This window comes from Sturnus vulgaris, chromosome 11 (assembly GCF_052056855.1).
Source record: "Sturnus vulgaris isolate bStuVul1 chromosome 11, bStuVul1.hap1, whole genome shotgun sequence".
Lineage (NCBI taxonomy): Eukaryota > Metazoa > Chordata > Aves > Passeriformes > Sturnidae > Sturnus > Sturnus vulgaris.
In genome coordinates this window covers 11,159,554-11,185,204 of record NC_142253.1, presented here as the reverse complement: position 1 = coordinate 11,185,204, position 25,651 = coordinate 11,159,554, and the positions used below count along the sequence as shown (strand labels likewise).

The following is a 25,651-nucleotide window of genomic DNA, read 5'->3' as shown; positions in this document are numbered from 1 at the left end:
CTACATAGGAGGGAGATGGCAAAACTGCCAGTTCAGAGCCAGACAGTTCCACAACAAACCCCATTACCTGATGAAATTATGAGACCTTTTAGGGGATATGTGCTGCTAAGAGCAGATCTATTAAACATTTCATTATTTGCATTGGGGTGGTTGTACATGTACTTTGCACATCAGCTGATGTCACAGGGGTGACAGTATCACAGTAAAGGTAGCATTTTAATTAATATCATAAAATCATTTAGGTTGAAAAAGGCCTCTAAGATCCCCATTAATCCAGCACTGTCAAGCCACCACTAACTCCTGTCCCTCAGTGCCACAACTGCATGGCTTTTAAACACCTCCAGGGATGGTGATTCCATCACTGCATTAGGCAGCCCATTCCAGTGCTTGACAGTGCCTTTAGTGAAGAAATTTTCCTTAATATCCAATCTAAACCTCCCTGGCATAACTTGAGGCTGTTTCTTCATCTTGTCACTTGTTACACCTGGGAGAAGAGCCCAACCTTCACCTGGCTACAATCTCCTTTCAGGTGTTGTAGAGCCATAAGGTCCCCCCTGAGCCTCCTTTTCTCCAGGCTAAACACCCCCAGCCACTCCCAAGGAGCCTTGTGCCCCAGCCCCTTCCCCAGCTCTGTTTCCCTTCTCTGGACACACTGCAGCCCCTCAATGTCTTTTGTGTAGTGAGGGGCCCAAAACTGAGCCCAGGATTGGAGCTGTGGCCTCAACAGTGCCCAGTACAGGGGGACAATCCCTGCCCTGGTCCTGCTGGCCACGCTATTGCTGATATAGCCAGGATGCTTTGAGTTTAAAAAAAAAATAAAAAATCAACTCTGGATTTCGGTTTCTTTCTTTCAAAGCTATGAAACAGCCAGCTGGATCAACACCTATAGCCTGAAACTAAAGCTACAATCCCCAGCCACCCGATTCAGGCTAAAGTGACAGTGACAGCAGATGACATGGTCCCAGCAAGCAGACACACACCCTTCCTTTCATTGCTTTCACGGGAAAACCATTTATAATGCTCAGAAGCAGTCAAAAAGAAAGAGAACCTGATCTGGCAGGCATTTTATAAGGGTTAATCCTGCATACCTGAAGAGCTGCTCCCCCCTCCATCAGGGAGCCACGCTAATGAGGCTGCTTCTGCTGGGCACAGGCTGATGTCAGTAGCTGTCAGTCTGTGCAGGTTGACAGGTTTTTGTTCAAAGAAAAGAAAATAAAACATGTCAACAAGAATACTGTACAGTCAGGCTGCTAAGGCTGGTGTAAAATCCACAGTTACAGCAGGAAATGTGGCAGTATTTTAGCAGGAATCTGGCTGGCTCTTGCACACTGAGCCTCACTGAGCATTCACACTAGGGGTAATGTTTTCACTCTGTGCTGAACTATAATGGAAAAAAAATTAAAACATGTCTGATTATCTCAATGAATGCTGCAACAGTGCTAGAAAAACACAACATTTGTGACACAAGGCTTCTTGAGTTAGAGCTGAGACAAGCAGGTTAGTGGCTCCTGTTTACTGTAGTAGTTTTAGTAGAAAATGAGCTAATTTGTATAAACAACTGGCCAACAGATGAAGTTTTGCTAGTCTTGCTATGAGGAAACATTCAAAACAAGAAGTGGGGTTTTTTTGGGTACTTTTGGCTGTAAAAACACCCAACGTTCATCAGCTAGTGATAACAATACAGAGGTGTCTCAGGTGTTTGCACCATCAAACCACAGACACCAAGTTCCTGATGTGTTTGCCTTAGGTAAGTCAACTCAGAGTCCCTCACATCCTGATTTAAACATGAAGCTTTAAGGGCAGGAGAGCTCCTCAGGGTTCTGAATTTCCTTCTGCTCCTTCAGAGCAGATATAAAGCACCAAGGATCTGACTCTCCCTCTGAAGTGTCTGTGGTTCTCCATCTGCTGCAGGAAGCCTGGGATTACCAAGGTCTCAGTGTAGGCACTGCAGACAAGTGTCTAAACTTCAGCTGAATTAATCCCCTTTCCTCTTCCATGGCCAGCTTTGAACAAGCTTCCAACTAGAGCAAGCCTCAGCGGGGGAAACCTTGCAAGCTTTACTAATGTATCTCAACATTGAAAAATATTCTTTGCAGTTCAGAGGAAGCCTGAACATACTTTGGAGTTCACTCATCTTTTAGGAGGACTCCTATTGCTGTTGTCAGCTGTCCAAGCTGACTTCCCTCTTGAGAAGCTGCAGTTTTTCTTCCTTTTCTCCCAGGGATGATGTTAGGGCTGCACCATTTGCCCTTCCTTCAGGCAGACAAGGACTTTTGACAGGCTATACATATGGAATGGGAATCTTGCCATCACAAAACTTCAATTGTCACATGGGACTCAGAAAAGATGGTAGCTGAGCAGTGCTCATCCTTTCTTCCAACAGCTGCTTTTCAGCTTTGGCTACAGCTTCTCTGGGCTCTAACGATCCACTTAGGTCTATAGGCATGCAGGAAGGCATATAGAGCACGACATATGCCAATAAAAAATTAACATGAAACAAAGTCTTAACTAGGTCAGCTTTCTGCTGGATCAAGAGTAGGTTTAAGCAAGTGCAAAGACAAGCAAAGGCTGAAGAGATGGGGACAGATCTATACGATACAAGGGGTTCCTTTCAGCCCCATAGGCTAAGACTTTCATTGCAGCAGTGATTTTGGCTTATTTTCCCTTTTTTTCTCTCTGCTTTGCTTATTCTTGAATGATCACAGCAGCCCTTTGGCGTTCAGCAGGCAGAAAACCCAAAGACTACAGCTGTGCTTCCAGCTTGTTCCAAGAACTCCAATTGGATAAAAATAAATTACAATGTTTTGTAAAATTGGAATATCCTCTTTTGGTCACATCCCTCCCAAAAACCAAAGTGACATGCCAAGAAGCCCAAAGACCAAAACCAAACAAATACATTCTAAAATAATACTGCCTTCTACTAAAGGAGCAGCAGCACATGTTGTTCTGTACCTTGAAGCTGCTGAGCAGCTATAATTGTGAAAGTGCAAGTCAAGTCCCCTCTCTAATGTCCCATGTGACAGTAATAACCCTCTCTCAATCCAAAGTCTGCATCAGGCAAGAGCCCTTTGCAGCATGCAGGGAACATGTGGCCAGGGAGAGAGGCCAGCCCAGTGACATCTGCATGTTCAGCTTATGGCCCCTGCCCATCCTTGTCCTGATGCTGGTAGCTAGAAGCTGGTATTGTTGTGACCATTTAGAAAGCCCTTTTCCTATAGTAACTTCAAAGTCACATTAAGAAACCATTTAAGGCACAGGTTCCCCTCAAGTCCTTAACTATGTGGTTACACTTGATTCGACAGTGAGACTCTTATTTTGGCTGCCTTGTTAATAGACACCATAGCAATGTCTAACAGCACAACTATACCTCAGAATGCACATGTAGGTGGTCAGAATTCAGGTTGCACAGTTAACTGCAAAACTGGCATTTTCTAACTATGACTTCTTGTTTTCCAATCTAAATAACAGTATTAGTGCAGAGGAGTTCTATACATAATTATATAGATTGCAATACTAGAGGGAGGAATCAGGACTCCATTGAGCTGGCATTATAGAAATATACAAAAGATGGCCTTCTTGAAATCCACAGGAGGACTTTCAACCTCTCCCAGAACAACCTCTCTTTATACATGACTCAGTGACAGAATGTGGTGGTATTGTACAGATAGTGTTTTTATTGGTCTAGTCAGAAAATCTCATATTAATCTGTTAGTCATCTGGAACAAAATTGCTTCATTTTTCAGTGCTAATGATCACAGAGTCATCAAATTGTTAAGGGTGGAAAATACTTTTAAGATCATCTAGTCCAACCATTAACCCAGCACTGTCAAGCCCACCACTAAACCATGTACCCGAGTTCCTCATCTACACATCTTTTATATCCCTCCAGGGACCGTGACTCAACCCCTTCCCATGATTAGCCTTTTGAAATTTTTACCCACTAACTTTAGGCTCTTTCATAATGTTGCTGAGAAAAAGACAACTAGAATGGCATAAGGTTTGCTATGGAAACACAGTGATTTGTCATGAGCATTATTTCTCTGACATCACAGAACTTCCATCAGAGATGACATGAGAACATGCCTGATAGGAAGCTGCCAAACAATTGCTTTCAGGAAGCAGTTTCCTCAAACAGTACCAAATGAAAGCAGAAGGCAAGTTGTGAACTAGGTGATGAAAATCAGCATTCTAAAATAACAGCAGCTTCAAGTTTAGAGGTTGTTATACAAAAAAAAGTGTAATGAGAAGGACATATCTCCCTGTGATACCATGTGGCCATTCCTGGTCAACATGAGGCTGACATGACATTAGCAGTGGAAAACTGTTATTGCTATCTGTGCTATTGCTTTCTCCTAGAAAGGAATTTGGGGTGGCAGCTGTATGTAGCAGAATAGTTTGTGTGCTTGTTTTGCAATCCTTTGCATTTATAATGAAAAAAACCACCAGGTTATTGCATTGGATATCTAGATAAAGCTAAGCAAAGCTGGAAGGAAGAAGTCTTAAAAGAAGAAAGGTGCACATGGGGCTAGGATTATTTAAAATCACCAGATCTGGAACTTCAGTCTCTTTGTATCTCAGTTCCCTACCCAGGGTACTCATTAAGTACACAAGCTTTTTCAACATTGATTACAAAAAGCACATTAGTAAGTAGACAGAGTGAGATAACATGGCTAAGGACTGATGGACAGAGCCTTAATCTTCAACAAATATGCCCAAGTTCTCTAATGTCCATAAAACACTATGCTACTCATATCTGTGACTCTTAATATAAATCCTGAATAACTCTGCTGAGGTTTTAGATTTGGACAGGTTTAGTGCAGATCAGAAACATCCTTAAATTTTTGTGTTTTGTTAAGGAAAAAAGCGAAAGCCAAACAGAACCCAGTTCATATTGACATTAGGGGCTGGCAGTCCAAAGGGCAGAATTGGGTTTGTAGCTCCAGGGCATGCCAGTGCCACCTGAGAGGGCACTGATCAGGTCAGTCTGTGTCCAGTGAAACTGATTTTAACTACACAGAGGATGTTGGGCTCATTTTAGTACCTGCTCCATGAAATCCTCCACAGAGGTACAGCTTCCCTTCCACAGAGCCTGCGCTGGTGGAGTTTGTCCGTAAGGAGAGGAGGGGAGAAGGCATAGGGGGTCCATCCCTCCAAAAGTCTCCATCAGGGTTATAAATCTCCACTGCATCAAGGCATTTCCGTGTCTGTCCTCTGTCATAACCAAGACACCCAATTCCTCCTGCAAAAGATACAGAGGTAAAATGTAGCAGTCCCACCTTCTGCTGTAAAATACATCGCTGGCTCCATTTTCTGTTTACATCTTCTCATCTCCCACTCTTTCCTCTTTGCAGCTTCAGAAGTTTGTGAGAACACAAAGCAGAAGCTACAGCACGTCATCCACAGACACCAAAGCAAGATCCTTTCTGAAGTCTCATATCAAAGGAAGGACAAGCAGAATGTCTTCAAAACACAAAGGTATTTTGTTTTGTTTTCTTCCCATATGGTAGAAATTGTCGTAATTATTTGTTCTATTTGCTGGACACATTTCAATGGATCAAAACCGATTTTTTCAAATACCATCGGTGGATTTGACCCTCACACATTACCAACAATTATTTGCATTTGTTGGATAGTTTTCTTCAATAAAAGAAAAATATAATACCTATCTCTCACAGCCTATTTCTTAAGGCAAATTAAATTCCAGGAACAAACTCATCCAACACACAGGAGTGCCAGCTGAGTTATTAGCAACAAGCCCTGCTGTTGAGCAGGTAATTAGGGTGCTTGAAGTCAGTATGCAGGATTGAAACAGATCCCAGTTTCCTTTTGCTGGACAGGCTGCAGATGTACCTGAGATCCCTATGCACACTGGAAACACTGTACCCTGATAGTACTTTGCAAACTCTGCCTTTCCAAATCCCTTCCAGTGATCAAATCCACATTTTGAATTTGCAGCCTTTGATTCTCTGAATTGTTGTGCAGGTTTTCCATCTGTGCCAATGGACACAATACTCTGTAATGAGCATTGATGGCGTTCTTTTGTGCATGTGTGTGTTTGTGACTACTTTTAAACATAAAATGACTGCAATAGGCAAGCCATTTCCACATGAAGGCTGGCATTCCAGATACACGTGTAGGGCTGCTCAATTGTGCACATCCAAAATGCATTGTAAGCATGTAATTATGCTCTTGCATATGCAAAGGGAAAGGACTGCAAGTGCAACCTGTGCTGGTTCAGCTACTTTTGGAATATATTGCCCCTAGTGCTGTTAAGCTGGTCTGTCAGAGAAATGAGCCCCTAGTGCTCCAAGTTTTACTTCCATATGATTTTCCATCTACCTCTTAAAATGGACCGTGTTATTTCATAACTCTTTTGTTTGTTCTCCAAAAGTGTTTGCAAGACGAAGCTCCCTATAAATGGGGACTGCAATGCTCCAAATTTGCTAGCACTGTATTCCTGATCTGTATTTTAGAGTCAGGCAAAAATAAAATCAGTTAAACCTGCATCAGAGCAGCAAAATTAGAATAAAATTCAGTGTCCATTAATATCAGCAGGAAGTTTTCCTCTGGCTGAAATTAACAGTATTTGATAATATTTGAAACTGAAAACATTCACTGGATTTGGTTTTCATCTCTTTTTCCAGCACAGTGAATCTTTACTTGCCTCAGTACCCACCAGCAAGGTCCTTGCAGTGTGCACAAGATAGCCCTTAGTGTGTGCTTACATGGGGCTGGCATCTAAATGTGTTCAGTATTAACACCCTCAATTAAAGCAGCATTTGCTCTGATGGGCTCCTCCTCTGAGGCTGGATTCACCTAAGAGAGCTGAGGTAGAGATTAACTGTGGTCATGGAATTTTGCTAATCATTTCCATGTCAAAAAGGGAAACATCACCCTGCTGAGCCTTTCTTATGATGGAGTCTCACTGAGCTATTCCTTGGGGTATCAGAATTCACACATTTCCTTATTGTATTGTTTTTTACACCAGAAGCATTATCCTCTCCTGTGCAGTCTTCTCCACTACTTCTTAATGCCTCGTTAAAGTCAGTCTTAGGAAAGGACAATATTGTCCTAAATTTATCAAGAAAAATTTTAAGAGCTAATCAAGTTTTTTAACTGATAGGGCTATTTAATTGATTGCTTAGCTCATGGGGTTTCAGATTGTACAGCTTCCATTGGCAGATTCATGGACTACAGCATGCAAGACAATCTGCCACCAGTTTATGTACAGTCCACAGACTGCAGTGTAACACAGAGATTCTCAGGCAGTTTTAACTGGGAGCCAATAATATTAAAACTCCCCACAAACTAAATTGACCCTTTCAAAATACAGCTTTGTGGTGCCAATGATATTTGGCTGCTGGTTGTCAGGCTAAGTATTTTTAAATTAGCCCAGTTGTTGCTGTACCCCACTGAAGAATATGCACTCACCCAAAAGAAAAGTCTTCATGTGAAAAATGAAAGAGGTTCTTGTTCAATCAGAGGAATAAATGGTACCAGTTAGGGAATGCATGCAGCATGTCAAAAACTAATAACTTTGCTGATTGCCTTATTATTTCAGGCAGGGAGGAGAAGTGAACAAAATGGCCCTGAACTTTTCTAGAAGCATAATAGCTGCTTATTTCTTACTGTGTTTTTATTGTCATTTTCTAAATAGAGTAACTGTGGGGCAAGGTGACTTCAGAAAGAACAAAAATAATCAGGTACAAAACTGGCAAAGAAGTTGCTGACTTTTTGCAAAAAAAACCTCACAACCATTACCTGTTAATGAAGACATTCAGCTGCCAGTCCAAGGGATCCACTACTAAATATATTTCCTGTATAGTTATTAGAAAAATAGTTTTCCAGGATCTATTGGTGCACCTTTTCAAAAATTTCAGAGCTCCTACATGTTTTCAAGCATTTATGAAACCTTCGTGGAGTGGTTTAAGCAAGTTATATTTAACCTCTTTTAATTCTGTCTTTATGAGAGACAGTCCTGATGGTACAAAATATTTCCATTTTATTTAAACCCTGCACAGCTATTTCAGCTAAATCTAATTTCATATTCAATTTACAATAGCAAAACTAAGTTCTCAGCAAATAGAAAGGAAGAAGGAAATATCAGAGGGGACTGAAATTTAATTTTCAAGCTTAGAAGAAGAGCATTCTGGAAAACAAGAAATGAACTTCATCCTCCTCTCTTAAAGCAGTGTTAACACTGAAAGGTTGCTAACAAAGGATCTGAGAATATCAGACTCTGAGCACTTTTTTTCTGTGTTCCCAGAGTTGTGTCCAGCAGTAGTTGAGAGTTACTCCTGTGAGAAAGTATATTTTTTCCTCTACGAAAATGGATGTCTCAAGACTCTGTCCAAAGAACTGAATACAAAAATCAACAACAAAAAAAATCTCAAATTTAAATCAATTCACATCTACAACCAATTGAAGGAATCTCACATTAACCAGGCTATTCATCATCTACAACGTATACACAATGCAAGATTTCAAATTGCAGAAAAAAAAAAACCCTTGTTGTGTCAGACAACTCTGGCCACTTTCTGTTCCATCACTCAAGAATCCAGATCATCTCTATCACTGGCTTCTTCATTCATTTTTATGAAACCATCAGGAATGCAAGTGGAGACATAGGGAACTATAGTTAAGACCAAAAGATTGTCTTTATCTCAGGTTCTCTGGATAGAGCAGCTGATAAACTGAGCTCATGCTCTGCTCCTACAGAAGCCTCTACATAAAATGGGGATGACATTTAGGGAGCTAAGGCAGGGTGCAGAAGAGAATTGAGGGGTTTAGGTCTTTTGAGAGACACTCTAGTGCCAAGTGATCCATCATAAGTGCATGGTGTACTTGAGACTGTGCCTTAAACCACCCCAAACTATAGCTGGGTCAGTAAAACACACCTGGTCACAGCGGTCCTGGGAGTTCCTGCAGGTGTGCCAAGGACAGCAATGCCCATTTCCATGCCCATGATTTGGGGAGAGTCCTTTGTTAAGCCACACTCATGAGCAGAGCAGGTGAATTCAGCCCCACCTGGTTCAGTTCTCTGCCTAAAGCTCAGTGTCCTGTCCTTTGTGCAGGGAAGATGAATTTTTCACTGGGAGTTTTAGACATTTCTGTCACAATCATATTGATCATATGAGAAGATTAAATCCCAGAATTCAGGCTTCCCATCGCTTACCAATACATCTTTTCAACCCTTTAGGCTTTTTACAATTACACTTTTCCTAAGAGATATTTCAGATGCCACTGAAGGACTAAAAAAAAGCCAGTGAAGCCACCTTTGTGTTCCCCAACCCATTAATGCTTGAGAGCTTTCCAGATCACACTTGGATTAGTCTGCAATTAAACATACTTTCAAGGGCACTCTATAAGCAGTGGTACTAATGGACTTTAAATCTAATATGAAGCTCCCTTAGTAAAATAAATATATGGATAAAATCCATGATCTTTATTAAGAAGTCAGGATAAAGAAGACAAGCCTTTGATGCAAGCAGGCAAGGCAGAGCAGTTGATGTGATTAGCACATTCTCAGCATTTCAATGAGGCACAGTTCTGTGCTGTGCTTGGGCTGGGGTCAGCTGCCTCTCCCTTACCCCATGCTCACTGGAGAAGACCAAATGCAATTTAGAGCCACACCAGCCTCAATAACAGCACAGCCTTCCAGCACTTGGGAGGGAAGGTCTATAAATGGTGGTGAAGTGGTAAAGGGTCACTGTCAATAATTAGTTCAGCAGGTGCAAGGGCAATAACTGTTTTAAATACCTCTGAATATTTCTATAGGAGTGAGCCTGACATGTAGCTGAGTTACAAGAAATAGGGAACATTCCAGCACCCACTGAGTTCACCCATGTCACTAATACAAAGTGGGCACTGGCACAGAGGAATTGCACTTCTAAATCTCACCCACACCGAGATCTTATGGAATTAAATTGGCCAGGCAGCCAAGTCCAGCACTGACAATTTCTTTTCCTCCAGGAAAACCACACAGACATAAGTCTAGATTGCTCATTGCATAGACAGGATGGTTGAACATAATAACACCTACAAGGTGGCTGGGGGTCCACACGGGACAGTGATCCATTGAGACTGACTTCCAGATTCACACCACATGATTTCCTTCCAAACCAACAGACCTCTGAAATTAGACATGCACTACTGTCTCTCAGGCAGGGCAGTGTTTCAGGGAACAGCAAGAGCAGAGCTGCTTCCAAAGGGAAGTTGAGCCAGGTGATGCCCCATGAGGGTAGAGCTGCACAGAACCAGGGATGGGCAATTGCAGGAGGCCCTACCAGCAGGTGTCAGGCAAAGGTGCAGAAGGAATTGACTCCTCAGGCTGGTGTTCAGCTGATGCTCCCGGACCTATGGGCAAAAGAGGTGGGTGGAGGTCCCAAGTGATGTTGCTCAGGATGATCAAGACTTGTTAGTGCCCTCAGGGTACTGACAGTGTTATTCTTTGTCTTACAACTGAGTCCTCAGATCACAACACCAAGCAACATGTGCTCTTAGTGGTGCCTCTTTGAATTTTTATCAAAGGAACTTGGGAAATGAGGAAAAAAAAAGAAAAAAGAGTAACTCTTCAACAAGCAAATGAAATTCAAGGTTTGTCTCCTGTAAAGTAATTCATTATTAAATTGATCTCTGGAATGCACAATGGATTTAATAGTGCTAATCTCTTACGTAACGTTTCCCTTCATTACCAGCACTCAAGCTGAGTCTCAGCAGTTACATTTCTCTCATTCTCTGCTAAGCATAGCTGGTGTCTCAGAGAAATGAGGGAGCCATAAACCAGCCCTGGCAGGCACTTCCAAAGATGAAACCAAGGAGCACTGTCATCCTTTGCTAACCTAGAGCACAGCAGATGAGGTAATGCAGCTTGTAGAAGATATGAGGGCATAAGATTGATTAGAAGCAGGGCTGAAAAAACAGATTCTTTTCTTCCTAAGCATGGCCAATATTTCAGATTCAGCTCCTTCTTTTCTCACAATATGTCTTTTCTCACTTCCTTTGAAAATACTTAAGTGTGTACAAAGCAGTTTCAATCACATCTATCAGACCCATTTATGTGCCTATTTTTGTTCCTCCCAGCACATGGACAATTTGGAGGCTGTTGCACAGGTATAAAAGCTCAGAATCAGACCCATAAGCTGGTACTTGTCAGAATTCCAAAGCATATTTATAAATAGACATGTTTATTTTAAAAGGAAGTGTTATTCAAATGCACAGTTAATACTCAAGCATGAAAGCTAAAATGTCTCCTTCCAGCTCCTCCTACACACACTTTCTTTTCCAGAGAGACCCCAAAGTACATATTCAAATAAGTATTTATGATCAAGACATTCAGTATTTAATTGAACCTCATTTAACTGTTTAAAACTTTAAAAAGAAGCTTTCAGCAAGAACCTGGCGGGGGGAAAAAACCGCCAAGTTGTAAGAGGTAGAATGCCAGTCTGAGGAGGATAAACAAAAATTCTTTTATTCCTAAATTTTCCCTAATAGGATTTCTCCTTTAAGTCCTTCAATATATTATTATTTATAAACCAGGAATTATACAGCATAAAAGCAACACACGGTTAAAGCTGTCATAGTGATAGAACTTTTTTTTACCAGTGACCTGTATTTCAGAGACACTGGAGTGTGTCTACTGAGTGTGTTTTAACATAAGTCATGAATACGGCATTCAAATGGATTCATTTGGATGAATTTTCCTAATTTCTGTGTTGGCTGTGATAAGTTTTCAGAGAAGTAGCTGGAAAGGATATTTTTTTAAGTGAGAGATTAAAATGCATGACCTTAAATAGAGCCCTCCCATCTGGTTTTCTTCCAAATGTGTCTCAATTGCCTCTGTCATTAAGAACACAATACTGCTCTTTCTTGGGCTTTGCAACGAATATAGTTATGTTCCTGGGAAAATATGGAGAGAAAGAGCTGAGACCAGTGAAAAGAGATGAATAGGAGAAAGGATTTTGAGCCTTAGGAATTGCTGTTCATTTACTTATGAGGATTATGTATGGTGTATAAATAGCATAAGAGTCTCTAGGAACATTACACAACAAACAGACAATTATGTTGCAGGACTGCTGATTAAGACACACAGTACAGGTTTTTGAACAATGCTATTACTCAGACCAAAAACTCTGATCTATTTCTCATTTTCCTTCCATCAGTGTGACTCTAGAATAATTCCATTTAAGTCATTAGGGTTTTACATGCTGGAGCTGGCAATTAGTCTGGGAAGGGTTTTTGGACAGTGACTACATATCCTGTGCTGTGCCAATAGGACTTTTCAGAAATTAACACTTCAAAGGCTAAGCATCAGATTCTGATCTGGTGAGAATAAAATGATCTTGACACAACACAACTGCCATCAGCAGACTACTTACTACAGACTTACACCTACATGGATGAGAACAAAAATTAGACTTGTCTATCAAAGAGTCTGCTACTTCACCTAATTCAAAGCTAGTATTGCATCAATTCTTTCTGCTTCATATTTATGATAGAAATTGAATTTATACATCACAGACATTAGAGAGGATCAACTTTCTCTGCAATGATTTTTCATCTATGCTCAAGAGTCCCTCAATGTGCTGACACCTGTGTAAGAGATGCTGCTGGAAAGAGCTGACAACCTTATTTTATTTAAGGACTTTGTTCTCAGGACTTGCTTGAAAGAAATCTTATCTCTCTACATCACCAATGTGCCCAGCTAGAACTATCTCTTTATTTCACATTTTTATTCCTGGGAAGCAGGGTGTGGTCCTCCAGGCATACAGAAGGCACCTTGCATTTACCTGTTTCCACCTTGCCTCTCATACTTTCCTTCCTCTGCCTCCAGCAGCCCCCAGTGGGTCTCCTTAGCTGGCTGCAGACTGCAGGATGCTCATGGAGATGATGCAGCCCAAAAGGAACAAGAATGGTGGGAGAGGTGGGGGATACCCGTGGGGCCATCCCATGGTTCTGAATGGCCCCTTCACTGAGTGTCCCCTGACTGGTGCTGCCCAGGAGCCTGTTAGATGTCCAAGCTCTGTGCACACACACTGCACCAAGGGAAATTCCCATTAGGATTGGGGAGGGTATCAATAGCAATAGCAAACAAAAATCTCTGCTCTACAGCACAAAAGCTTAGTCATTATGGCTGAGCTGTCTCTGAGGCCATGACATGAGAACAACCCACGAGCTATGATCCTCTTCAGAATGTGTCTTTTTGCACAAATCACCCTTGGAAGTGTCTTTCTAGACTCCCAGAGTGCCTGACACGCCTTATGAAGCAGGGTGATGTCCAAGGGATCCTGCAGTGGTTTCCCTACCCTCATGACAGCTGCTATTCTTTGCTCTGTCACTATCAACCTCTATTCTTTCCATTCCCATTCTCTCCTGAACATCATGATCAAGCACCACATCAGCCAGATTAGGAACACTTTCACTGCTTTCCTCTCAATGCCATGGGTTGCCTGCTCCCCTGGCCAGGGTTACCATCACAACTGTGTCCAAAGGGGAACTGGACCCAGCTCTCAGCCCAGCAGCCTGAGAACTCACAAGGTAACAAGAACCTGTCACCACAGGTAAACTGTGGAGTGTGGCTTTTCTGCTTGAGGTTTAATTACAGGTTGCAAGTGTGAGTTTACAGCTGGAGATGAGGCTGTGTGTGGTGTCTGCAGAGTAAGATGCCAATATCTTTATGACTGTTTCCAGCCAGAGTTCATTTGGAAATTGCTTCATCACTTTGAGAGGTCTTGGAAAATGCTTTAATCCCTCCACAGTTTTCAGACTGTGATTAGCAAAATGCTACTGAAGGTCCATGAGACCATGAACTTTCCTCAATGCCATTTAAACAGGCATTTTTTGGACTTAAGGCTGTGTTTTGTGTTCAATCTATACATTTCATTACTGCAGTCACTCACTTATGCTTCTTGCTCTGTGAGATTTTGAGGGAATAAATGGATGCAATTTTCCCCATTAGCCACTCCTTTTCCTTGTGCCAGTGTCAGGCTTGCTGTGAAGAAGACTGACAATTTGTTTTATCACATGCATCCCAAGGTGGCTGCTTTCTTTTGCTCCCTGACTCCTTGTGTCATCACAGCCTTCAAGGTCTTGATCTCAGAGCACTCCTTACTGAAGCACATGAATGCTGCTGTTCTCTTCCCAGCTATTCCAGCTGCTTCTGCTGCCCCATTAGAGCATCAGTGTCAGTATAAATAATTATTTATATTTAACCTTTTACAGAGCATGAAGTCTCCATGTTTTCAAAGCACCTTTGAACCTGGGCAGCCAACACTCTCATTATTTAACAGCACACTGACATTCTCTATCACTAAGCTTTGACAATAATGACACAACTTTCTGTTTGCAAAACTCACTTTTCCATATGGGCTTCTTTCACCCTTCCTCCTGCTTGTGCCTATGGGCCTCTTTCAAACCACTTAAGAGAAAGAGGTTTCTCTAAAACAAGACAAACACAGCATTAAAGCCACTTTCCTCTTCTGCTTCAAAGACACCTTCCCTGCATATCCTCCTGCAAAGCACTTTCTGTATTATGAGCCAGGAATAAACTCTGCTTTATCCCTGGTATGTAACCACCCAGACAAAGCCAGAACACCCTGAGACAGGAGGTGTAATAAGCTGATAAGACTGTATTTTTGTGTTCACTTTGATAAGCTTGTAAGCAGGAGTAGTTTGAAGCAGAGGTGTTTGAAATGTCCTGAGGTCCTGATAGAATTGCTGCTTTCTTCATGTCTAAAGCTGCCCATGACAGCACAGGTGCATGGAAGGGCATGAATCACTCACAGCCCACCTGTAGATTGACTGGATGAACTTTTTTCCCCACTTCTCAAAAAATTTTCCAGTCATATATCTATCTACAATAAGATTTTGGGGCAAAAGATTTTGGGGCAAGGTAGGAGATCATTGAACTCATTTGCACAAATTGTAAAACTTTTGGTCAAAGTACTGTTTTGAAACAAAAAACCTGACAGGATTCAATGCAAAATTGACAAAAGTAAATATTTAAAATTTTTTTTAAATGTACTGTGTTGAGGTACATGGAAGAGAAGAATTCACGGAGTTTTATCAGGAGGCACTCATGATGTTGGTTTTAGGAAATCAAATTTTCTTTATCCTTATGCCTTTCCTTCATGATGCTGCATGTATTCCTTAGCATTTCACTGCTCACCTGTGAAATGGTGCTTCAAGGCTTCTCTGCTCACCTTTTAAAAGTCATTATTATTTATGCCACACACTGATACACCAAAGAAAAGTATCTTAAAATGTGAAGTATCTTTGTTACTCGAATCCAGAACACTACACATTCACATAATTTAATCTACATAAATTACAGAAGGCAGAAATAATGTGGGGAACAAACAACTTTAGAAAAATACTCTCCATTTAGTACGAGGTACTTTGCCCTACAGTACGTAACAAAGGCTGAGATATTTCACTTCACGAAGGCAAATTGCGGGAAAAGAAGAAAAAGTCGTGGTGCAATCTGTTAAAAATCAGTTTCCCCTTACCCAAGACATAAATCTCTCCGTTGACTACGGCAGTGCTGAAGCGGTACTTGGAGAACTTCATTGGAGCTCTCTCTGTCCATTTGTCTTGGCCCGGGTCGTACCGAAACGTTCTGTTACTCAATCGATCCGGCTCCTCGTCAGGCAGATCCATCTGTATGAAATATGACAGCCAGATAATAATACAACATTTGGAGCCCTCCACACGTGCCTGCAGGCAATTAATCACAGCAGACAGCCCGGCAGATAAATAGCATAAACACATCGATTACAGCTGCAGGGGATTGTACTCCCCAGGGTTTAACAGCACCCATGGCTGGTGGCTGGGAGTCTGCTGTAGAAGGCAGAGGAATAAGTGGGTGTCTATATCCTGCAGCAGTAGAGCCAAGGATTTGGGTACTAACAATGCAGTCAGGGTTAGGGTTAAGGTTCCCAGCTCTGGAAGAACATACCCCCTTCCACAGGGCTGCTGTACAGTCCTAGTAATAATGGGGGAAAACCAGTCTGTCTTTTTTTTACTGCTAAATGTTGAAATCTCTTTCTACTATTACTCAGACTGTACCATGAGTCTTAGTCAGGTTTTTTGCTGACCTTTCTCAGTCCTATATATACACACATACATACCTACATACATGTATGTATGTGTGTATTTGTATGTGTATATATATATAATTATATGCCTTATCCTAATAAACATTTGCACATTTATTTAGTCAGCCTAACCACAGTAATGTTGTTGTTCAACAGCTGTAACTTCAATAGTTTTCATAATAAGCTCCTAACCCCCTCACTATATCTTTGCTGCCATAACACTTTTTATACTCACTCCTACTCCTCTTGTTCTCTCTAATCTTCCCCCTTCTCTGCCTGTCTTATACAATGCAGGGAATTCAGATGCTGTTTTCTGGGTACAACACCCTTGAATGTTAGCAGTGGGATGTGGAGGGAGGATTCTGAAATATTTTGGGATGAAAGTTTTCACATAGAGAGAGTGAGAAGGAGAGAAATACTTTGCTTGCTTGTGATGGTGTTACATGTGTCCTTGTTTTCTTGATATTTTTCTTTCCCAAAAGACCTTTCCAACACTAATGTCATGGACAAGATAGTAGGAGGCAAACTAAAGAGTAAATATAAAGCCCCTTGGTTATTCCCTGTAAGTGCCCGGGGCATGTTCTTTCTCCGTGGTAAGTGTGAAGCACTAATTTATTCACTGAAAGAGGGGTATTTGAAAGCTGTGTATTTTCAGCACAGACTAAACATGTACTTAGGAGAAGACACCACTTGACATGCTGTAAATTCACATCCAACCTCATTTTTGTGGTAACGTTCTCCTTGGAGTGCACCCTGTTCTCTCTGTGTACAGAAAACATGACTTCCAGCAGCCCTTCTCTGTGTCTCAGGGGTCTGAAATCTTCCTCTCAGCCTCGCCAAACACTTTTTTCCATTTTAGCATCCCCCAGTTACCGAGGCTGGAGTCACTTTGGGTTTTAACTGCTCTGGCATCAGGGGCCAGACCAATGCCGAGCAGAGCAGCGCTGCCGTGGGCGAGTCCTTGCCCTCCTAAGCTGTCATTTTATGTCCCGGCTTGACTTTGTCTTGTCTTATTTCAATTACAAAGCCTGGGTGGGAAGGGTATTTATCTCTGTCCTGTAATGGACACATGCATTTAGGGCACTCTGTTGTTAGTGTTTGTTCAGGATTGACAGAACATTCAGTGCTGCTCCAGCACACGGACAGCCCCTGCCTTGGCCAGCTCATTTGCTTTCCCAGTGCAGCTGTGGTAACCCCACATATACAATCACTGCATCTGACAGGGGGAAGATAGATGGTACCAGAAGAATTCAGCACTCTGTAGTGCTGGTCTTAAAGCACTTTTTTGAGTGCTTTAGCTAATTTATTCCAGTCTGTGCAGGTACACCATAATCTTACAAAGCTGTGGGTTTTGATCAATTGCTGTTAATCTGCTCATCTCAAACCTATTTCTATATAAACTCAGACACCCATGCATTGTTACTGATAGTACTTGTAGGCAGATATCCACTTTAGGTGGGTTTTAAAAAAATTATTGTTGGCTCAATATTCCTGACTTGTGCTTCTTAGCCACTTTTCCCTCTCACAATCTGTTCTGGAAAAAAAAGCTTAACAAAGCTGGTTGTCTGACTTCAACACCTATCTTTGTTATATGACATATCTTTCAGTTCAGGTTTTTTTACAGACAGATGGTTTCTACATCAAGTGTTTTCGTATTTTTGTTCTTTACATACGAGATATCCTCGCACAGTTGTTTCTCTATCTGAAATACTCTCTGATCTTTCTGTTGCCTCCTTGGGGACTCACACACTCCAAATATTCAAAGAGGTGGAGGTCTTGTTAGCTGAATGCATCTCACTTTTAAATACTTTAAACAGTAATTTATTTCAAGGGGACAGAAACCATTGAGTTGTGATGACAGTCTGAACATATTGCAGTGAGGATTACAGATGCTCCACTTCATTGTCAAGTGAATGTGGGGCTTTTTCCTGAGCACTCCAATTTAAAATTCACCAAGCAATAAATAAAAATAGGCTAGACTCTTAAAAGATATTTTGCACTGAGAGCAACAGGAGTGTGTGAGCACTGCCCTTGACATCCATCTTCCTTGTAGCATAGCTCTGCATAATCTCTGTACTACTGAACGTGTATCTGTGGCCATGCTGAAAATCCCTGTAAAAACTTTACATGGCCAAACAATACAACAGAAATAAATAAATTGATTGGTTAAAGGACTCTGTTTCCCAGAGAATGCTTTGACTTTTCATTTAAAATGTAATGTAATGAAAATCAAATAAATTAACTTCAGTTAACCAAGAAAGCTTTCTGAGAAATCAAGGTGAACTTTAAATGTCATATATAAATCTGTCCCTGAAATGTGCCTGTGTATACGCTTTTTGAAGACAGGGCACAGTTAAGGGTCCTTGTATGATCAAATGCCATTATTTATTATATCTAGAAAAAATAAGAGGATGGTAAATAAGGAATAGAAAGGATGGAACCTATAATGACAAAGGAGATGTATTTTAAACTCTTGCCCACTGTCCATATCTTTGTGAATAAAGACAGCCCTTCCTGCAGCTGGTATTTACAGTGAGGATGGCATAGATGGATATGATTCTTCTTTACCCTGTTTGCTTTTCCTACAGAATATTTTTAATCAGAGGAATGTAAGCAACTTATTCCTCTATTATCACTGCTGTATTTTCCCAAGCAAGAAGCACTGTAAATTTACACAGCAGCTCCTGTTAGTGCACAAAGCAAAGGAAGCAAATGGGCACAATTCTCCACCTGTGGTGTCCATCCACCCAGCACGTACAGCTTGTCCTTCACTGTCACCACCCCGTGGCACGCCAGTGGTACTGGCAGAGGTGCTGTGCTTCTCCAGGTGCCCTGCTCCATGGAATACTTCTCCACACAGTTTGTGACCAGGTACTGGTTTTTCACTTTCATTTGCCCTCCTATCACGTAGAGGTCGTTGTGGGCAGTGCCCAGCGCGTAGAGCTCGCGGAGCTGAGTGGTGCACAGGCTGTGCCAAAAGTGGTTTCCTCGCTGGTGGTATCTGTAGGGAAATCCAGAGTTGTAAATGCCCTGGTTCACCCAGGTCCCATCAGCCTGTTTGGGAATGTTAGCCCCTTTAATTGTCAGGGTTTACTCAGTGCAATAAGAGGAGCTCTCTCCTTCACAGAGAAGCTGTGAAATCGAGCCCAGTGTTTGCAAGATCAAGCATTTTTAGTATGAGGAATCCTAGCTATCCTTTCAAAGGTATTTGACCCTAATTAAGGTAAGAAGTCACTTGTTTCTGCATGTGCTGCTTAATCACAGTTTCTGATGAAATTAGCAGGAGCAGTGAGAACTCAACACTGCTGCAAAAGACCTTCACCTGCCTCACTATGAATTTATTTCCTCAAATTTAGACATTTGCCTTTGAAAATGCTGTCACCATTTTAAAATTTTATCTTTAATCCAGGAAATGTCTGGTTTTCTTTAAAATGTGTGAATCTTTAAAAGATAAGAGTAAAAACAGAATGAGGTTTTTGAGCTATCAATCATTAATCTGTGAAGCACTATCATCAATATCAACAGAGAAGCATGTTTTCTCTGTGATACTGGGCTCATTGGATCGTTCACTTGGCTCATTTCCCCCTGCTAATGACCTAGAAAATATGTATCCAAGGAAAATACTGAGATTAGGGTAAGGAGAATATAACATCTACATGCATTGATCTAATTGAGTTCGTTTACTCAGAGATACCACAAGAGTAACTCCTCATTCTTTTAGGAGAAGAGGCATCAAGATTTGGTTGCATGTATATAACTCAGAGCTATGAAAATAAGTTGTGACAAATTGATTAAAGTAGTCAAAATCTCTAAGGAAAAATATCAAGTAGAAAATGAAAAAATGTTTTGTGTAATTTTTTTTTCTTTTTTGTCCTCAGGGACATTATTTAGACTTAAAATTTTTAAATAATTAGGGGATTTCTGACAGAGGGTACACACCTATAAATTTCAATGTTCCTGGTCCTTTGTCTAGACATTTTGACAGCGCTTGCCTCGCCTGCCACAATGATATCATTTTTCTCAGTGACAACACCAGTGCAAACACATCCTAAGCCCTCTCCATACTTCGGGGAGGAAATGAAGTAAGTCTTTCGTGTTGCAGGAGCATAACAAAAGCTGGCATCTGCATAGCTGCCGTGCCTGGACCTGATGCCCAGGGAGTTGTTGCCGAGGCAGAGCAGGAGATCCGTAGTCTCCATGCCGTACCGCAGGCTGAGGGAAGGCTGGCTGGACAGCCGGATGGTTTTCAGTGCTTCCTCGAACATGTCACTGCATTCTGAATTGCACAGGATCATCGTGTTCCTTTTCCGGGCTTCCACAAGGAAAGAGGGGCTGATAAGCACCAGTCTCACTTGCTTGAGGAGCTCGACAAGGTATCCTGAACGTGACTCTCTGCTGTGCTTGACCCATCTAATGACGAGGTCCAGAATGCTCTCCTCCCTGGAGATATTCAGATCATCCGATTTGATGAGAGTCATCAGCTGCTGGAATTCAATCTCTAGTATTTCTTCCTGCAAGCTCACCTCAGCAAAATGCTGATACAGGTATTTCCTCGCTTGGTCACATAAATCCTCTGCCCCAATGTGGGTTGCAAAGTAGTAGATGCCCACGCAGTTGGAAGCATCCATGTGGTCCATCATGTACTTCTGGCACATGGTGCAGACCTCTTCCATCTGCATGAAGTAGGCAGTGAGGGCCACGCTCTGCACGTTGTGGCTGCTGAGGGGCAGCTCTGAGCTGTACATGTAGTGCAGGAGCACGGCCACGCTCTCGGCAGGGATGTCGTGCAGCACCACTTCCCTCTGAGCACACTCTGCCAAGCCACACGTGAACATGGCTCTGAAATAGGCACTGAAGGCAGCCAGCACCACCTTATGGCAGGGGAATTCCTCTCCTTCTGCAACCAGCACCACATCGATTATCTCTGCGGATTCTTTCATTCTCTTTACTTGCTCCAGTAAAGTCAAGCTGTGGCGCTGCTTTCTCCTCTCCTCGGTCTTGTGATCCATGGTTGATCTCCAAACTTCCTCTCTTCAAATATCCTCAGAACTCAAGGTCTTCATTGGGAATGTTTCTAGAGATAGAAGCATAATATTGTCCAGTAAGAACAAACTATTGGGCAAATGACTATTGCTGTAATTACCTAAAGTTAATCATCTGTATGCTGTGATATGAATCAGTAATGTATAAAAATAGTTCAAAATTATGCTGTGGTCTCAGGTTCAAGGCCTCCAAGACAAAATGTAAGAAAAATCAACACTTCAAATGACCTTCAGTATTCAATACCTACCCCCAGGTTCTGTGATTATTTAGTTACAGGCTTCCCTTCAAAGCAGCCTTTCTCAACTGCCTTCTCCCTCTTTTCCCTCATCCTGATACTGAGCCTACAAAAACTGAGCTGAGAGAGTCAACACAGTGTTGTGGGTAGAGGCAGCTTTTACCCCCAAAGACTGGTAGTGAAGTGGCAGGAAGCAACTTGGTCCAACTGGCCATATTCTTCTCTCTCTCACACCAAAGCAAAGGTCACTGGTTTCTACAGAGGTGCTACCAGTTCCCTTTGGAATAAGTAAAGGATCAGGAAATAGAGGCCAGCCTTCAGCCTGTCCTCTTTCTTTTCAGCAGGACGTGTATGTGCTGCAGAGTCACAGTTTAGGTTCCACTCACTGTAAGCTCAAGGGATATTTTAAATTAAATTGCAATTATTAACATACTCCCTCCAATTTTGTTTATGGGGAAAAACCGGAAATTTGTGGTCTCATTTCTCTTTGGTTTTTGGTTTGGTGTTTTGTTGTTGGGGTTTTTTTTTGAAGGCAGATCCTTTAGTGAATTTCTGTCTTTCTGCAGAATGTGAGGTACAGGTGTAGAATTTCAGTGGGAGAATGACATTTACCATCACTTGAGGGATACCAGTCCTTATCACAGTTTTTGGCTGTAATATGGTAATGAGACAGTTCTGTTTTAGAAATGCATTAAGGACTCATGTCATGAATCACCAGTACATGAACAAGTCCTAAGTCTGTGGTAGAGCCATGTTCGAAACACATTGTAAACATGCTACAAAGTGCTTAATGAGACTGTTGAAATGAGTAACATTCCTCAGCAGCTTAAATATTTGCAGGATCAAGGGCTTGTATCACAGATTGAATTGGTTTTCTCAAATCCTGGCAGTACCAAGAGAAGTCTTAGTTTCATTACAGAAACATGTATCAACATAAAAAAATGAGTATATTAAATTCTTTGAAATTCCTCTGAAGGTATTTTTACAAACAGTCCAGATTTTTCTACAGATTTAGATAGATAGATCTTTAAAAATATTACAGTATTTCCCAGGTGGAAAGGAAAACTACAGCTGTATCACCAAACTCAAACCTACTCTTTTAGCTGTTCAGTTGCTTTTGGAGCTAGTCATCATTCTACCAGTTAGGTAGATTCCTCATTTTGAGTGCAAATTTAAAAGCCAAGCATACTTAAAGATTGGCATTTCCTTGATTTGATCAGTTCTTTCCATATTCCAAATATAGAACCAGAAACAACAAATCTAAGAAATGAAACTGGGTATTACCAGATTTTAAAAATGGATATGGAAGACTAAACATTAACATCTGGATATGGGCCAAGCTCTGAGCTCTTCTTATGATACTTCTAAAATTCAATCAAAACAGTAAGTTTAGTACAAAAAAGACAGAGATGATATTTCAAAATCTAGATTTTTTTTTTCTCCTGCTTTTGAAATTTAATACTGCATTTGAGAAAATGTGGGTCTTGATCCTGTATCGACTGCCTCTGGAGCAGTCTTCACAGACAGTAGAAGCTTTCATGTGATAGGAAATGCTCATTTTTTTTATCCTATATGATAATTAGTTTATTGTTTTCCCTTGTGCTGTTTAATCACTTTGTAATATTTGATCTTCACTGCGTTTTGATAAAGGAACATCCCTATATACCAGAAATTGTGCTTACCATCTCAAAGACCATAAGCACAGAATCTTTAAGATGAGCTGTAGTGTCTTGAACCAGGTTGTTCATCTGCAGCTCTGTGAAAGTGTTAGTAAGCACCAACAAACCCCAATCCTGTTTCACAATCTGACTAATCAGGACTTTTCCTCCAAAATTATCAACTTCTCTCCTTTCTCTTTTATGATGTCAGAACTTCATGCATCCCCCAGCTTTTCCATAATGGTCAAAATGTGTATTTTTAATGTAAAGAACAAGTGAGATAATTAATCACCATCATTTCCCTCAGACTTTGTACAGATCAGGAGGAAGCTCTCTGTAGAACTGAGCTATGATTTCATTTCCAGCTCCTGACTGAACTGTACTCAACAAAATTGTGCTGTTGATTTGCATGTGAGTCTACTTTCTCCATTCTACAGCTGAGGAAACTGAAGCTGAAAGGTTAAAAAGAAAACAGGATTAAAACCCAGGGGTGAAATCCTTTCATTAACTTCAGAAATTCATCCTCTGTGCTTTAGCTGCAAACTTGTCGCTTCCCTCCTGGCTTTTAGCAGCGTTTAGGTGAGGTCATTGGAAGGATATTAATATTCTCCTTTATATCACTGGAAAGACTATTAAAGGGAAATAATGAAACAGTGATGCTTTGCTTTCCCTCTGGGTTACACAGGGAGAAGGATGGTGCATTGATAGGAAAAGAGAGGATAAGTGTGATACAAATATAATTTGCAGCAAGACACTGCTCTGAGATTGTGTCAGAGGCTGGGTTGTCATTATAAAACTTCCAGTACGAGGTTCAAATCCTTTCTAATGTCACCAGGAGCTGAAATCACATTTAATGCCTCACTCAGAATTTTGGGATACTTTTTTCTTCTACTGTGAGAAAGGAATTCAGGGGCAAACCTCCATTGGATGTTACTTTATTTGAATGCTGGGCTATTAATTTTTCTCCAGTTCTCTCTGCTACTTTAATTTTTATATCAACCATTTAGTCTAATTCCACCTTTTCTTTTTTGTCTTTGTGCCATGAACCTTATGAAGAGCCATATATAATGGTATGCAGGAGCTCCAGCACACACTTTGCAAGGCAGTAGTGTGCATGAGCAGTTTAAAACATAAATAAGCACACTGCTGTGAGCTCAGCTCTCCAGCTTTTATGAGCTATCAAACTATAAATAAATGCTGTCCTCAATTCTCAGTTACACTGCAGGCTCTTTGAACCACCCTAACGCAAAGGGACTGTAAAACAGATGGAAATAGCTCATCAGGAATTTCCCCCAACCTCTGGGGAAAAAAAAAAAAAGCTACCCTGTAATAAGAGACATTATTTTGTCTGTATTTTTTGTCTGGGACATAGATTTTTTTTTGTCTTTTCCCGAGGAATCTCCTGTTTCCATGTCATGGTGGGAGGGTGAGAGCTGCAGGACCTGGCCCAGCAGAGGTCACAGCACCCAGCGTGGGGGGCACCTCCTGCATCCTCCTCTTCCCCTTCTGCTTTTTTTTTTCTTTTTCTTTGCCTTAATGAGGCTGCCCTGCCTTCAGCCAGCCTCCCTTCAGGTGCTGAAAGGATCAGAGTTCAATCACATCAAAGAAACAGTGCCTCTGCCTATGAATTATTTGTGCTTCCTTTGTTATCAGTAAGCTGAGAAGCAAATCTGTTAATTGTATGCATTATGACATTTGGCTGACAGCCACAGTGAGGCAGAAATCAGCACCCAGATGATAATAATGTTAAAATCTCAGAGTTCAATTATGAAGGCTGTGCTGGCATTTAAGATCAAGATTTTAAGCCATGCAAAATATCCCACAGTGCTCAAAAAGGGCAACTAATAATGCTAATCTTAATACAAGGAAAAGGTATAATATGATATATAAAAGAAGCTTCCAATGAATTATAGATGTTCCTATAGCTATAGGATAATAGGAATCATTCTCTTAATTCTGACACCTGGAAAGATGCCAGAAGAAATTATTATGTGATTGAATTGTAAGGATTTAGAGGGTAACAAGGTGATAAAAGCAGTTATGGCACCTATTTATCAGGAACAAATTGTGTCAATCCAATCTAATTTTCTTCATTTATTTCAGGGATAATCGGGGATAAATTAGATACTTTGTCTTAAGACTACTGATATGGTCATATTTGACAAATTGTGATAAAATCCACAGCCTAAATCAACATCAGTTAGGTGCCCAACTGGTTGAAAAAGCAGATTCAAATGATAGTTATTGGTGGTCAGACTGGGAAGCATCTTTAATATGTGGCTGGAGATCTGTGCTGGAAAGGTCACTCACAGTTTCAGGGAATACTTACATTCTTGCTTTGACTCAGACATGATTTCTTGAATTAATTTCATCCACTCTCTCCAGATAAAATATACAGACTTGAGGGAGAACAATAAGTGGGAGAACAACCAATTCTTTTTAGGAACTGTATGTTCATGTGGGCATACAGGTAGTGTCACTAAAAGGCGATTCTCTGTAATAATTGTACATTTAGTGCCTGGACGTGTTTCAAGTATCACTGTAGCTACCAGCAGCCAGGGTACTTTTCTGCAAGTTTTCCATATTCAATCAGTTGCCAGTTATTTAGAGAATTAGGATTT

General features: G+C 41.2%; 1 protein-coding gene across 1 annotated transcript in view; it reads right to left on the bottom strand.

Annotated features, from left to right (window-relative positions):
- Positions 1-21,103, bottom strand: part of KBTBD12 (kelch repeat and BTB domain containing 12) — a 29,181-nt gene extending 8,078 nt beyond the window's left edge. The window contains exons 1-4 of the mRNA XM_014871835.2: positions 20,034-21,103; positions 18,825-19,095; positions 15,507-15,657; positions 5,042-5,239 (exon numbers count right to left, since the gene is read on the bottom strand). Of these exons, the coding sequence (XP_014727321.2) occupies positions 5,042-5,239; positions 15,507-15,657; positions 18,825-19,095; positions 20,034-21,103 (1,690 nt within the window). The remainder of the gene's footprint in view (positions 1-5,041; positions 5,240-15,506; positions 15,658-18,824; positions 19,096-20,033) is intronic.
- Between the last annotated feature and the right edge of the window lie 4,548 nt (positions 21,104-25,651).